Source organism: Babylonia areolata, chromosome 24 (assembly GCF_041734735.1).
Source record: "Babylonia areolata isolate BAREFJ2019XMU chromosome 24, ASM4173473v1, whole genome shotgun sequence".
Taxonomy (NCBI): domain Eukaryota; kingdom Metazoa; phylum Mollusca; class Gastropoda; order Neogastropoda; family Buccinidae; genus Babylonia; species Babylonia areolata.
Window position 1 is genome coordinate 54,130,536 of NC_134899.1, and position 15,000 is coordinate 54,145,535.

At 47.6% G+C, this 15,000-nt stretch overlaps 1 protein-coding gene across 1 annotated transcript in view; it reads left to right on the forward strand.

Moving 5' to 3' along the window:
• The window catches only part of LOC143298673 (sodium- and chloride-dependent glycine transporter 2-like), a 41,284-nt gene that overhangs the window by 17,030 nt on the left and 9,254 nt on the right, over nt 1–15,000 (forward strand). The window contains exons 3-10 of the mRNA XM_076611556.1: nt 3,012–3,233; nt 4,582–4,762; nt 4,924–5,062; nt 6,487–6,621; nt 7,922–8,025; nt 10,033–10,157; nt 10,918–11,030; nt 14,433–14,564. Coding sequence (XP_076467671.1) covers nt 3,012–3,233; nt 4,582–4,762; nt 4,924–5,062; nt 6,487–6,621; nt 7,922–8,025; nt 10,033–10,157; nt 10,918–11,030; nt 14,433–14,564 — 1,151 coding nt within the window. The remainder of the gene's footprint in view (nt 1–3,011; nt 3,234–4,581; nt 4,763–4,923; nt 5,063–6,486; nt 6,622–7,921; nt 8,026–10,032; nt 10,158–10,917; nt 11,031–14,432; nt 14,565–15,000) is intronic.

A 15,000-nucleotide genomic window follows, 5' to 3' on the forward strand; every position in this document is an offset into this window, starting at 1 on the left:
AAAATTAATCCATTGTATGGGTATTCAGACACGAAATATAACCCATTCACTCACACACACCACCTACATACACACTGGAACACACATCTGGATGTATTGGTTGTTCCAATTCTGTCAAACATTAACACCGGCCAACGTTTTCAAAGCCCTTAATTACCCAGTTCATTGAAGGAGTGGACTTGCCGACATGCGGGGGAGGGGGGAAGTTTGATATCGTTGTAAATAAGATTACAAGCCGATCGTTTTTTCTCACGTTGTGATTCAGCGATTCGATCGGGAAGGGAGATGTGATTTTTGTGGATGATTGCAATTGTGTAATTCATTTTCGGCATACATTTGTTGTGCTGTGTCTGATTTACCCCCGAACGGAAGTTTGCATGGGGCCCGTTGGGGAGTGGATGATGGTCATACACGAAGCCTCTCTGTACCTACAGTGAACGTGGGAGTTGCATGCCAGAACGAAAGGAAGAGTGAATCACTTGAGAATGCCATCATCAAAATCGTTATTATGTCTATATTATATATGGATTGTTGTTGTTGGTTTTGTGCCATGCTCTCTTTAATGATTCATGATGTGTCCATGTTGAGATGAATTGATTGATGTGATGACTTGTCTCTACCCTTCCTCTACTCACAGCTGGTCATTATTATGTTGAATTGATTGATGGATGTACCGCCACCTTCCTCTTCCCTACATCATGGAGTTGGCTGGGGCGAGTTGCTTGATGTGCATCCCTGGAATGATGTGATGTTGATGGTGGTACCAGCACCTTCCTTTCGCCTACAGTCACAGATGATCATTGCCGACTGCCGCCTTCTTTCGGTTGGCCCTGGGGCAGTTCGCCTCTGAGGGTCCCCATCACCGTGGTGGAAAATTGAGTCCCTTCTTTGCTGGTCAGTGCCTGCTTCTGCTTCTGTCTTCTTCCGCTTCCTCTCCTTTATCCTCCTCCTCCTCCTCCTCTTCGTCTTCTTCTTCTCCTGCTCCTGCCTCTCTCTCCTCCTCCTCCTCCTCCTGCCCTCCTGCTCCTCCACCTCTTCCCTCCTCCTCTTATTCTTCTTCTTCTTCTTCTGCTTCTTCTCCTCCTCCTCCGCCCTCCTCCACCTGCTTCTTCTTCATCAGCATCATCTTCCTCCTCCTCGCTCTTCGCTCCTCCTTCACCTCCGCCTTCTTCTTCGTCTGTGCCGCCTCCTCGCCGCCTCTCTTCTTCTTCGTCTGCTTCTTCTTCTTCTTCTTCTTCTTCCTCCTCATCCTCTTCTCTCTTCGTCGTTCTTCTTCTTCTTCTCTTCGTCTCTTCTTTCTTCTTCTTCGGCCTCTTCCTCCTCTCGTCTTCTTCTTCTTCTTCTGGTCTTCTTCTTCTTCTTCTTCTTCTTCTCCTCCGCCTGCTCCTTCTCCACCTCCTCCTCCTCCTCCTTCTTCTTCTTCTTCTTCTTCTTCTCCTCCTCCTCCTCCTCCTCTTCTTCTTCTCTCCTTCCTCCTCCTCCTCCTCCTTCTTCTTCTTCTCTTCTTCTTCTTCTCCTCCTCCTCCTCCTCTTCCTCCTCCTCCACCTTCTTCTTCTTCATCATCATCTTCCTCCTCCTCCTCCTCCTCCACCTCCTCCTCCTCCTCCTTCTTCTTCTTCTTCTTCTTCTTCTTCTTCATCATCATCTTCCTCCTCCTCCTCCTCCTCCACCTCCTCCTCCTCCTCCTTCTTCTTCTTCTTCTTCTTCTTCCTCTTCCTCCTCCTTCTTCTTCTCCTCCTCCTCTTCTTCTTCCTTCTTCTTCTTCTTCTTCTTCTTCTTCTTCTTCCTCCTCCTCTTCTTCTTCTTCTTCTTCTCCTCCTTCTCCTCCTCCTCCTTCTTCTTCGTCTTCTTCTTCTTCTTCTTCCTCTTCCTCCTCTTCCTCCTCCTCTTCTTCTTATTCTTCTTCTTCTTCTTCTTCTTCTCCTCCTCCTCCTCCTCCTCTTCCTCCTCCTCCACCTTCTTCTTCTTCATCATCATCATCTTCCTCCTCCTCCTCCTCCTCCTCCTCCTCCTCCTTCTTCTTCTTCTTCTTCTTCTTCTTCTTCTTCTTCTTCTTCTTCTTCTTCTTCTTCTTCTTCTCCTCCTCTTCCTCCTCCTCCACCTTCTTCTTCTTCATCATCATCTTCCTCCTCCTCCTCCTCCCCACCTCCTCCTCCTCCTTCTTCTTCTTCTTCTTCTTCCTCTTCCTCCTCTTCCTCCTCTTCCTCCTCCTCCTCTTCCTCCTCTTCTTCTTCTTCTTCTTCCTCCTCCTCCTCCTTCTTCTTCTCCTCCTCCTTTTCCTTCTTCTTCTTCTTCTTCTTCTTCTTCTTCCTCCTCCTCCTCCTCCTCCTCTTCCTCCTCTTCTTCTCCTCCTTCTCCTCCTCCCCCTCCTTCTTCTTCTTCTCCCTCCTCCTCCTTTTTTTCTTCTTCGTCTTCGTTGATTTGTTCATTTGTTCAGTCATTCATTGATTCTATCGTTCAAACGGTAAGTACTACTATTCTTGAAGCTACTGCTGCTACTGCTAGTACCACTACTGCTGCTGTTTCCACTACTACTGCCACTACTACTACTACTACTGAGACGACGACGATGGACCCATTTATCACATGGAGTGGATAGACATTACACCACGATACAATACGGTATGCCTTGTGAACACGGAACACCTGGTAATGAAATTGTCTGTACTGCTCTACTCCACTGTATTCTATTCTACTCTACTCTACTCTACTCTACTCTACTCTATCCTGTCATATTCCGTCCTATTCTGTCCTATCCTGTTCTATAATTTTCTAGCCTGTCCTGGTTCTATTGTATTCTATTCTATCCTGTCCTGTCCTGTCCTATTCTACTCTGGTCTGGTCTATCCTATCCTATCCCATCCTATCATATCCTATTCTGTTCTGTTCAACATCAGACACACACACACACACACACACACACACACACACACACACACACACACACACACACACACACACACACACACACATCCTCCACCGTCACCACCACCACAACACTGTCTTGCAGGCACGGGGTTCGCCATGTGCATCATCAGTGCCGTGGTCGGCATCTACTACAACGTCATCATCACCTACTCCATCTACTACATGTTCGTCTCCTTCATTCACCTGGATACCGACCTTCCCTGGGATGCCTGTGACCCGGAATGGGCCACCTCCAAGTGCCGAGACCGACCCTACCCAGATTTCAATACCCTCAACGAAACGGAGGCAATGCGTGCCATCAAATGTGAGGATGTTAGGAGGGAGGGAAGGGAGGCAGGGGGGGGGGAGAGGGAAAGGGGGGAGGGGGGGAGGGAGGGGAGAGGGGGAAGAGGTGGAGGGGGGGAGAGTAAAGGGGGGTAAGGAGGGGAACGGGGAGGGTAAAGGGGGGAGGGGGTAGGGGGGGGAAGGGGGAGAGTAAAGGGGAAGAGGTGGGGGGGTGAAGGGTAAAGGGGGGGGGGTAGGGAGGGGAAGGGGAGATGTGGAAGAGGTGGAGGGGGGGAGGGTAAAGGGGGGAGGGGGGTAGGGGGGGGAGGGGGAGAGTAAAGGGGAAGAGGTGGGGGGGAGGGTAAAGGGGGAGAGGAGGGTGGAGGGGGGAGGGTAAAGGGGGGAGGGGGGAAGGGGGAGAGTAAAGGGGAAGAGGTGGAGGGGGGAGGGTAAAGGGGGGAGGGAGGGAAAGGGGGAGAGGAGGGTGGAGGGGGGAGGGTAAAGGGGGGAGGGGGTAAGGAGGGGAAGGGGGAGAGGGGGTAGGGAAAGGGGGGGGGGGGGGTGATCGGGTGTGAGGGGAAAGGATGTTGCAGGTTTGTGTGTGTGTGCGTGTGTAGGGGTAGGGGTGGGGAGGTGTGTTTGTGTAGTGTGGTGTGTGTGTGTGTGTGTGTGTGTGTGTGTGTGTGCGTGTGTAGGGGTAGGGGTGGGGAGGTGTGTTTGTGTATGGTGGGGTGTGTGTGTGTGTGTGTGTGTGTGTGTGTGTGTGTGTTATATGTGTGTGTGTGTGTGTTATGTCTGTGTGTGTGTGGTATGTTGTGTGTGTGTGTGTGTGTGTTGTGTCTGTGTGTGTGTGGTATATGTGCGTGTGTGTGTGTGTGTGTGGTGTGTATATGTGGTGTATGTGTGTGTGTGTGTGTGCGTCTGATGTGGGAGGTAGTGGGGTGGGAGTGAATTAATAAATAATAGATAAATACATAAATATAACAAGATTAATGAATAAATCAATCAATCAACAAGTAGATACATTAGTAAGTCAATAAATCAATGAAACTGAATCTTATGTTGGGATCTGCATGACGTTAGACACAGGCATTGCACGGCGGTTTCTCTGAAGACTTTGTTTCGTGATGTCCCTCCATGGACGCTGATGGACTTCTTGAAAGAAGTGAACATTTTTTATCAAATTTGAAGATTCTGAAATATGAAAAGTTTTAAAACTTTGATTGCAAAGCTTAAAGTGGTGACTAGTTTATATTGTTGGGTTTGTTTGTTTGTTTTTACCCTTGACTTGGCGATAGCCTTGAGATGGCCCTAGTGCTCGGCGAGGCTCTAAGCACCATAATTTGATTTGATTTGATTTGACCCCCGCCCCTCCCGTTGTTCTGCAGACGACGTGTACAATGATGGATGCCTACGACAGAAGATGATGGATTTGAACTTCACGACGAAGGTGGGCAATACGTATCCCGACATTACTTCCTACACCCAGCTCAACTCCACCGTCATCCTGTCCTCTCTCTTCTCCTCCTGCAAGAAAGAGTTCGTCAGCCCCGCCGATGATTACCTCAGGTAACTTATTATCATTATTGTCTTTGTTAATTTGGCTGCATGTACCCGTGAGAGCACGGATGCTCATTCACGAATACGCGCGCGCATGCACACAGAAATATATAGAGAGCAAAACCCAGCAGGTTTCTGTACAGCGAGTATCACGTGCCTTGACGTTGCAGTCAGTACGTCCTGCGGGTGAACGAGGCTGAAGACATGGCCAACCTGGGCGGCATCTCTCTGAAGATGATCTTCACTCTGGGCCTGGCCTGGCTCCTCATCTTCTTCTGCCTCATGAAGGGCGTCAAGTCTTCTGGGAAGGTAGGGACTGGGTGGATGAGTGGATGGAAGGAACGGGTGGATGGATGGATGGATGAAGGAATGGGTGGATGGATGGATGAAGGAATGGGTGGATGGATGGGTGGGTGGGTGGATGGATAGAGGAAGGAAGGAACGGGTGGATGGATGGATGGAGGAAGGAATGGGTGGATGGATGGATGGAGGAAAAATTGGGTAGATGGATGGGTGGGTGGGTGGGTGGATGGATGGATGGAGGAAGGAACGGGTGGATGGATGGATAGAAGAAGGAATGGGTGGGTGGATGGATGGGTGGGTGGATGGATGGAGGAAGGAACGGGTAGATGGATGGATGGAGGAAGGAATGGGTGGATGGATGGGTGGAGGAAGGAACGGGTGGATGGATGGATGGAGGAAGGAATGGGTGGGTGGGTGGGTGGATGGATGGATGGATGGAGGAAGGAACGGGTGGATGGATGGATGGAGGAAGGAATGGGTGGATGGATGGATGGAGGAAGGAATGGGTGGATGGATGGGTGGAGGAAGGAACGGGTGGATGGATGGATGGAGGAAGGAACGGGTGGATGGATGGATGGAGGAAGGAATGGGTGGATGGATGGATGGGTGGGTGGATGGATGGGTGGGTGGATGGATGGATGGAGGAAGGAACGGGTGGATGGATGGGTGGATGGATGGAGGAAGGAACGGGTGGATAGATGGATGGAGGAAGGAACGGGTGGATGGATGGGTGGATGGATGGAGGAAGGAACGGGTGGATGGATGGATGGAGGAAGGAATGGGTGGATGGATGGGTGGGTGGGTGGATGGATGGAGGAAGGAACGGGTGGATGGATGGATGGAGGAAGGAACTGGTGGATGGGTATAATCGACCGATGGAGGATGGATGGATCTTTATTTTCCAACGGTGGAGATATTTGCGCATTGGCCGACTAACACGTCCATGTAGAATAGAATAATCATGTCTTTATTACCAAGTGTATCGGGGTCTCAAGGAACATGACGGATGACAAACCATTGCCTCTGCTTCTTGGCAAAAAAGGAATGGCAGAATTGTTCTGAAATTGTCTGCGGGACGATGTCCTGTGATTTTAATTGTGCTGTGTTGTATTGAATTGAATTGTTTTCTAGCGTATTTTAGTGTATGTTAATGTAATGTGTCGTGTTGTTTTGCATTTGCATAATTGTTTTGTTGTCCTTCACAAAACGTCATCACGTTGTGTGGATTTCGTCACTCCAACAGGTGGTGTGCTTCACGTCATCATGCTGTGTGTGTTTCGTCACTCCAACGGGTGGTGTACTTTACGTTATCACGTTGTGTGTGTTTCGTCACTCCAACAGGTGGTGTACTTCACGTTATCACGTTGTGTGTGTTTCGTCACTCGTGCACTTCACGTCATCATGTTGTGTGTGTTTCGTCACTCCAACAGGTGGTGTACTTCACGGCCACGTTCCCTTACGTCATCCTGATCGTGCTGCTGGTGCGAGGTCTGACTCTGGAGGGCTTCAAGGACGGCATTGAGTTCTACGTCATTCCCAAGTGGGACAAACTGCTGGAAGCCAAGGTCAGCTGTTGGCCAGGGTGGTGGGTGTGTGGGGGGGCGGAGGGGTCTTATGGGGGAGGGGGTGCCTCATGGGGGGGGGGAATCTTATGGGGGGGTCTTATGGGGGGGGGGGTCTTATGGGGGAGGTGTCTTATGGGGGAGGGTGTCTTATGGAGGGGGGGGGTCTTATGGGGGAGGGTGTCTTATGGGGTGGGGGTCTTACGGGGGGGTCTTATGGGGGAGAGTGTCTTATGGGGGGAGGTGTCTTATGGGGGAGGGGGGTCTTATGGGGGAGGGGTCTTATGGGGAGGGGGTGTCATGGGGGAGCGTGTCTTATGGGGGAGGGTGTCTTATGGGGGGAGGTGTCTTATGGGGGAGGGGGTCTTATGGGGGAGGGTGTCTTATGGGGGGAGGTGTCTTATGGGGGAGGGGGTCTTATGGGGGAGAGTGTCTTATGGGGGGAGGTGTCTTATGGGGGAGGGGGTCTTATGGGGGAGGGGTCTTATGGGGGGAGGTGTCTTATGGGGGAGGGGGTCTTATGGGGGAGGGGTCTTATGGGGGAGGGTGTCTTATGGGGGGAGGTGTCTTATGGGGGAGGGGGTCTTATGGGGGAGGGGGTCTTATGGGGGTGATTGTTTTTTGTTTTTTTGCTTTTGTTTTCTTTTTCTTTTTTTTCCCTTTCTTTGAGCGGGCGGTGGGTTGGGGGGCATGGCTCTTTCTTTTTGACTCCTTTCCCCTCTGTCTCTGTCTCTGTCTCTCTACCTCAATTTCCATGTCTGTCTCACTTTTTTTTCTGAATCTCTTTCTCTGCCTGTCTATATGTCTGGCTGTGTGTTCGTGTGAGTGTGTGTGTCTTCGTGCGTGCGTTGGTGTGTCTGTACATGTGTGTGTGTGTGCGTGCGTGCGTGTGTGTGTGTGTGTGTGTGTGTGTGTGTGTGCTTGCTCCTTCCGAGCTGTCATGAGAAGCAGTTGCCAAATGCTTAATAAATTGTGATGATGGTGATCATGAAACAATTACTGATCCTGACAACACCAACAAGAACGAAAACAACAACATTAACAACCACAGCAACGACGATGACAACGACGACAACTATGCTGATGCTGATGCTGATGATTCTGGCTATAATGATGACGTTGATGATGATGACGTTGGTGGTGGTGGTGGTGGTTTTTTGTTGATGGTGGTGGTGGTGGTGGTGGTACCGCTGTTGCTGTCGTAATGGTGCCACTGTTGTTGTTGCTGTGGTGACACAAGTGTGTGTGTGTGTGTGTGTGTGTGTGTGTGTGTGTGTGTGTGTGGGTGTGTGTGTGTGTACAGGTGTGGGGTGACGCAGCCACCCAGATCTTCTATTCCCTGGGTGTGGGCTTTGGAGGTCTGCTCACCATGGCCAGTTACAACAAGTTCAAGAACAACTGCTACAGGTGGGTTGGTGGGTTGTGTTGGGTTGGGTTGGGCTGGGTTGTATTGTACTGTGCTCCATTGTGTTGTGTTGTATTGTGTTGTGTTGTATTGTGTTGTGTTGTATTGTATTGTGTTGTATTGTGTTGTGTTGTGTTGTATTGTACTGTGTTGTATTGTGTTGTGTTGTATTTTGTTGTATTGTGTTGTGTTGTATTGTACTGTGTTGTATTGTGTTGTGTTGTGTTGTATTGTATTGTGTTGTATTGTATTGTGTTGTATTGTATTGTGTTGTATTGTATTGTGTTGTGTTGTGTTGTATTGTACTGGGTTGTATTGTGTTGTATTGTGTTGTGTTGTATTGTGTTGTATTGTATTGTGTTGTATTGTATTTTGTTGTATTGTGTTGTGTTGTATTGTACTGTGTTGTATTGTGTTGTATTGCACTGTGTTGTATTGTGTTGTATTGTGTTGTGTTGTATTTTGTTGTATTGTACTGTGCTCCATTGTGTTGTGTTGTGTTGTACTGTGTTGTGTTGTATTGTACTGTGTTGTGTTGTGTTGTATTGTATTGTATTGTGTTGTATTGTATTGTGTTGTATTGTGTTGTATTTTATTGTGTTGTATTGCATTGTGTTGTATTGTATTGTGTTGTATTGTATTGTGTTGTATTTTGTTGTATTGTACTGTGTTCCATTGTGTTGTATTGTGTTGTATTGTGTTGCATTGTATTTTGTTGAAATGTGTTGTATTTTATTATGTTGTATTTTATTGTGTTGTATTTTGTTGTATTGTATTGTGCTGTATTGTATTATATTCTGTTGTGTTATATTTTGTTGTATTGTACTGTGTTCCATTGTGTTGTGTTGTATTGTGTTGTGTTGTATTTATTCTGTTGTTTTGTATTGTGTTGTATTGCGTTGTGTTGTATTCTGTTGTATTCTATTTTGTTGTATTGTACTGTGTTCCATTGTGTTCTATTATATTGTGTTGTATTGTATTTTGTTGTGTTGTGTTGTGCCGTATTTTATTCATTTCTATTCTATTCAGCTCTGCTCTCTTCTATTCTATTCTGTTGTTACTCTGTCACAACAGATTTCTCTGTGTGAAATTCGGGCTGCTCTCCTCATGGGGAGCACATCGCATCAGTGCTTTTTTTCTTTTTCTTTTTTTTTTCTTTTATTACTGAAAGTGTATTTGTTTTCCTATCAAAGTGGATTTATCTACAGAAGTTTGTTGCCGTGTGTTCTTTTACGTGCGCTGAGTGCATGCTACACACGGGACCTCGGTTTGTAGACTCATCTGAATGACTAACGTTACAGATCAGTATTCAAGGTCTGATGGATCGGGGAGCAAAATGCTGGCCACTGTCTCCATCTCCTTCGTGCAAAATCTTGAAACTCGTCTCCTTGTAGTCCCTCACCCCCCCCCCCCCCACCCCTCACCCCTCACCCCTCACCCCTCACCCCCCCACCCCTCACCCCTCACCCCTCACCCCCCACCCCTCACCCCTCATCCCTCACCCATCACCCCTCATCCCCCGCCTCCTTGGTGTAGAGGGAGGTAGGCAAGTGGAGTGATGGTCTAGTGGCTTGCTGATTGATTGGTTGGTTGGTTGGTTGGTTGGTTGATTGGTTGATTGATTGGTTGGTTGACTGGTTGGTTGGTTGGTTGATTGATTGGTTGGTTGGTTGGTTGGTTGGTTGGTTGGTTGATTGGTTGTTTGGTTGGTTGATTGATTGATTGATTGGTTGGTTGGTTGGTTGATTGATTGGTTGGTTGGTTGGTTGGTTGATTGGTTAGTTGGTTGGTTGGTTGGTTAGTTGGTTGATTGGTTGGTTGGTTGGTTGGTTGATTGGTTAGTTGATTGGTTAGTTGGTTGGTTGATTGGTTGGTTGATTGGTTGGTTAGTTGGTTGATTGATTGGTTGGTTGATTGGTTGGTTAGTTGGTTGATTGGTTGGTTGGTTGGTTGGTTAGTTGATTGATTGGTTGGTTGGTTGGTTGATTGATTGATCGATCGATGGACAGGGACGCCATCTTGGTGTCGGTGATCAACTGCGGCACGTCCATCTTTGCCGGCTTCGCCATCTTCTCCATGCTGGGTCACATGGCTCACGAGAACAACCAGAAGGTGGAGGACGTGGCTGACAGCGGTGAGCGGCCGTCTGACGTGACGTGGTGGTGGGGTGGTGGTGGTGACGATGATCATCATCATCATGGTGGGGGTGTTTGGTGGTGGTGGTGGTGACGATGATCATCATCATCATGGTGGTGGTGGTGTTGGTGGTGGTGGTGGTGGTGACGATGATGATCATCATCATCATGGTCGGGGTGGTGGTGGTGGTGGTGGTGTTGATGATGGTGGTGGTGGTGACGATGATGATCATCATCATCATGGTGGTGATGGTGGTGGTGGTGACATTGATAACAACGACGACGATTATGATCATGATGATGATGATGATTGCGATGACGACGACGAAGATGATGATGGTGATGATGATGATGACGACGACAACGACAGTGACGATGATGACGACGATACAACGATGGCATGATAATGGTGATGTTATCGCAACCATAGAGTTTGCTTGAACTGAATGGGGGAGAGGGGGAGAGAGAAAATAACGTGTAAACGCCCCCCTTAGAGGGGGTTGTGGTCTTCTTTCTTTAAACATTCTCCACGTTTAATGCAATTGTTTGGATCAATCAAAACTCATGAAGTTTAAAATAATGTTTTAAAACATTGAAAACCAAAATTCATATTCGAAAGATTCTTCCGTACTGTTAAGATCAGTGATGAAAGAAGTCTACGTTCTTTGACTTGTTTTGGAACCTTACCTTGTCACGGCTGTTTAGTGGCGGCGGAAATGTCGGAATTCTCAGCATGTGCTATGATTGGTTTTATCACAGGCCCGGGATTGGCGTTTGTGGCCTACCCTGAGGGGATCACCAAGCTGCCTGCCTCCTCCCTCTGGGCCTTCCTCTTCTTCTTCATGCTGCTCACTCTCGGCTTGGACAGTCAGGTACGGTATGGTATACTGCTGGTGTCAAAATGATAATGATCCAATCTTTACACTGCTGGCGTCAAAATGATAATAACCAAGTCTTTCTTCGGGGTTTGTTCCAATGTACCTTTTATTTACGTGTGCCAACTGAACGGATAGCACACGGAGCTTTGACTTGTAATAGTGTCCCTTGTGGAGAGAGTTGACATGTTAATAGTGTCCCTTGTGGAGAGAGTTGACATGTAATAGTGTCCCTTGTGGAGAGAGTTGACATGTAATAGTGTCCCTTGTGGAGAGAGTTGACTTGTAATAGTGTCCCGTGTGGAGAGAGTTGACATGTTATAGTGTCCCTTGTGGAGAGAGTTGACATGTTAATAGTTTCCCTTGTCCATGGAGAGAGTTGACATATAATAGTGTCCCTTGTGGAGAGAGTTGACATGTAATTGTGTCCCTTGTGGAGAGAGTTGATATGTAATAGTGTCCCTTGAGGAGAGAGTTGACATGTAATAGTGTCCCTTGTCCATGGAGAGAGTTGACATGTAATAGTGTCCCGTGTGGAGAGAGTTGACATGTAATAATGTCCCTTTTCCATGGGGAGAGTTGACATGTAATAGTGTCCCTTGTGGAGAGAGTTGACATGTTAATAGTGTCCCTTGTCCATGGAGAGAGTTGACATGTAATAGTTTCCCTTGTGGAGAGAGATGACTTGTAATAGTGTCCCTTGTGGAGAGAGATGACTTGTAATAGTGTCCCTTGTGGAGAGAGTTGACTTGTAATAGTGTCCCTTTTCCATGGAGAGAGTTGACATGTAATAATGTCCCTTTTCCATGGGGAGAGTTGACATGTAATAGTGTCCCTTGTGGAGAGAGTTGACATGTAATAGTGTCCCTTGTGGAGAGAGTTGACATGTTAATAGTGTCCCTTGTCCATGGAGAGAGTTGACATGTAATAGTTTCCCTTGTGGAGAGAGTTGACATGTAATAGTGTCCCTTGTCCATGGAGAGAGCTGACTTGTAATAGTGTCCCTTGTGGAGAGAGTTGACATGTAATAGTGTCCCTTGTCCATGGAGAGAGTTGACATGTAATAGTGTCCCTTGTGGAGAGAGTTGACATGTAATAGTGTCCTTTGTGGAGAGAGTTGACATGTAATAGTGTCCCTTGTGGAGAGAGTTGACATGCTAATAGTGTCCCTTGTGGAGAGAATTGACATGTAATAGTGTCCCTTGTGGAGAGAGTTGACATGTAATAATGTCCCTTGTGGAGAGAGTTGACATGTAATAGTGTCCCTTGTGGAGAGAGTTGACATGTAATAGTGTCCCTTGTGGAGAGAGTTGACATGTAATAATGTCCCTTGTGGAGAGAGTTGACATGTAATAGTGTCCCTTGTCCATGGAGAGAGTTGACATGTAATAATGTCCCTTGTGGAGATAGTTGACATGTAATAGTGTCCCTTGTGGAGAGAGTTGACATGTTAATAGTGTCCCTTGTGGAGAGAGTTGACATGTTAATAGTGTCCCTTGTCCATGGAGAGAGTTGACATGTAATAGTGTCCCTTGTGGAGAGAGTTGACTTGTAATAGTGTCCCTTGTCCATGGAGAGAGTTGACATGTAATAGTGTCCCTTGTGGAGAGAGTTGACATGTAATAGTGTCCCTTGTGGAGAGAGTTGACTTGTAATAGTGTCCCTTGTGGAGAGAGTTGACATGTAATAGTGTCCCTTGTCCATGGGGAGAGTTGACTTGTAATAGTGTCCCTTGTGGAGAGAGTTGACATGTAATAGTGTCCCTTGTGGAGAGAGTTGACATGTAATAGTGTCCCTTGTCCATGGAGAGAGTTGACATGTAATAGTGTCCCTTGTGGAGAGAGTTGACATGTAATAGTGTCCCTTGTGGAGAGAGTTGACATGTTAATAGTGTCCCTTGTCCATGGAGAGAGTTGACATGTAATAGTGTCCCTTGTGGAGAGAGTTGACTTGTAATAGTGTCCCTTGTGGAGAGAGTTGACATGTAATAGTGTCCCTTGTGGAGAGAGTTGACATGTTAATAGTGTCCCTTGTGGAGAGAGTTGACTTGTAATAGTGTCCCTTGTCCATGGAGAGAGTTGACTTGTAATAGTGTCCCTTGTGGAGAGAGTTGACTTGTAATAGTGTCCCTTGTGGAGAGAGTTGACATGTAATAGTGTCCCTTGTGGAGAGAGATGACTTGTAATAGTGTCCCTTGTGGAGAGAGTTGACTTGTAATAGTGTCCCTTGTCCATGGAGAGAGTTGACTTGTAATAGTGTCCCTTGTGGAGAGAGTTGACATGTAATAGTGTCCCTTGTGGAGAGAGTTGACATGTAATAGTGTCCCTTGTGGAGAGAGTTGACTTGTAATAGTGTCCCTTGTGGAGAGAGTTGACATGTGATAGTGTCCCTTGTCCATGGGGAGAGTTGACTTGTAATAGTGTCCCTTGTGGAGAGAGTTGACATGTAATTGTGTCCCTTGTGGAGAGAGTTGACATGTTAATAGTGTCCCTTGTCCATGGAGAGAGTTGACATGTAATAGTGTCCCTTGTGGAGAGAGTTGACTTGTAATAGTGTCCCTTGTGGAGAGAGTTGACTTGTAATAGTGTCCCTTGTCCATGGAGAGAGTTGACTTGTAATAGTGTCCCTCGTGGAGAGAGTTGACTTGTAATAGTGTCCCTTGTGGAGAGAGTTGACATGTAATAATGTCCCTTTTCCATGGGGAGAGTTGACATGTAATAATGTCCCTTTTCCATGGGGAGAGTTGACATGTAATAATGTCCCTTTTCCATGGGGACAGTTGACATGTAATAATGTCCCTTTTCCATGGGGAGAGTTGACATGTAATAATGTCCCTTTTCCATGGGGAGAGTTGACATGTAATAATGTCCCTTTTCCATGGGGAGAGTTGACATGTAATAATGTCCCTTTTCCATGGGGACAGTTGACATGTAATAATGTCCCTTTTCCATGGGGAGAGTTGACATGTAATAATGTCCCTTTTCCATGGGGAGAGTTGACATGTAATAATGTCCCTTTTCCATGGGGAGAGTTACCGCTCTTTACTGTTTATCAGTGCTTTACTCTCCCTGCCTTATTGTTCTTTGGGTAGTATAGTAGTAGTAGCAGTGGTAGTAGCAGTAGTAGTAGTAATAGTAGCAGTAGCAGCAGTAGTAGCAGCAGTAGTAGCAGTAGCAGCAGTAGTAGTAGTAGCAGTAGTAGTAGTAGTATCATTATTATTATATAACATCATTATCAATATCACCATCATGATGATATTGATATCGTCATTATCATATTCAGCATCATTGTTATCATCATTTACACCATATCATCATTATTTATAGTAATCATCATTATCATATTATCATAATCTATATTCATCATCATCATCGTTATCACCATCGTTGTCATGCCCAGTTCGCCATGATGGAGACGGTGATCAGCGGCATCTCGGACATCTTCCCCAACCTGCTGAGGAAGCGCAAGGTGCTCTTCACCTTCATCACCTGCCTCATCGGCTTCCTGCTGGGCATCCCTCAGACCACCAAGGTGGGTAGGGGGTGTATTTGGGTGGGTGGGTGGGGATGGGGGTGGGGGTGAGAGGGGGGGGTGTGGGACAGGATGAGAGGAGGTTTTGGGGGTGTGTGGGGGATGGGATGAGAGGGGGGTGAAGGGTGTAGGGGGGGATGAGGGGGAGTTGGGTGAGGGGTGTGTGTGTGGGGGGGAAAGGGATGAGAGGTGTGTGTGGGGGGGATGGGATGAGAGGGGGGGTGAGGGGTGTGTGTGTGGGGGGGGGTGACGGGGGGGTGTGGGGGGATGGGGTGAGAGGGGGGGTGAGGGGTGTGTGGGGGGGGATGGGATGAGAGGGGGGTGAGGGGTGTGTGGGGGGGGGGGTGGGATGAGGGGGGGGGGGTGAGGGGCGTGTGTGGGGGGGATGGGATGAGGGGGGGGGATGAGGGGTGTGTGTGGGGGGATGAGATGAGAG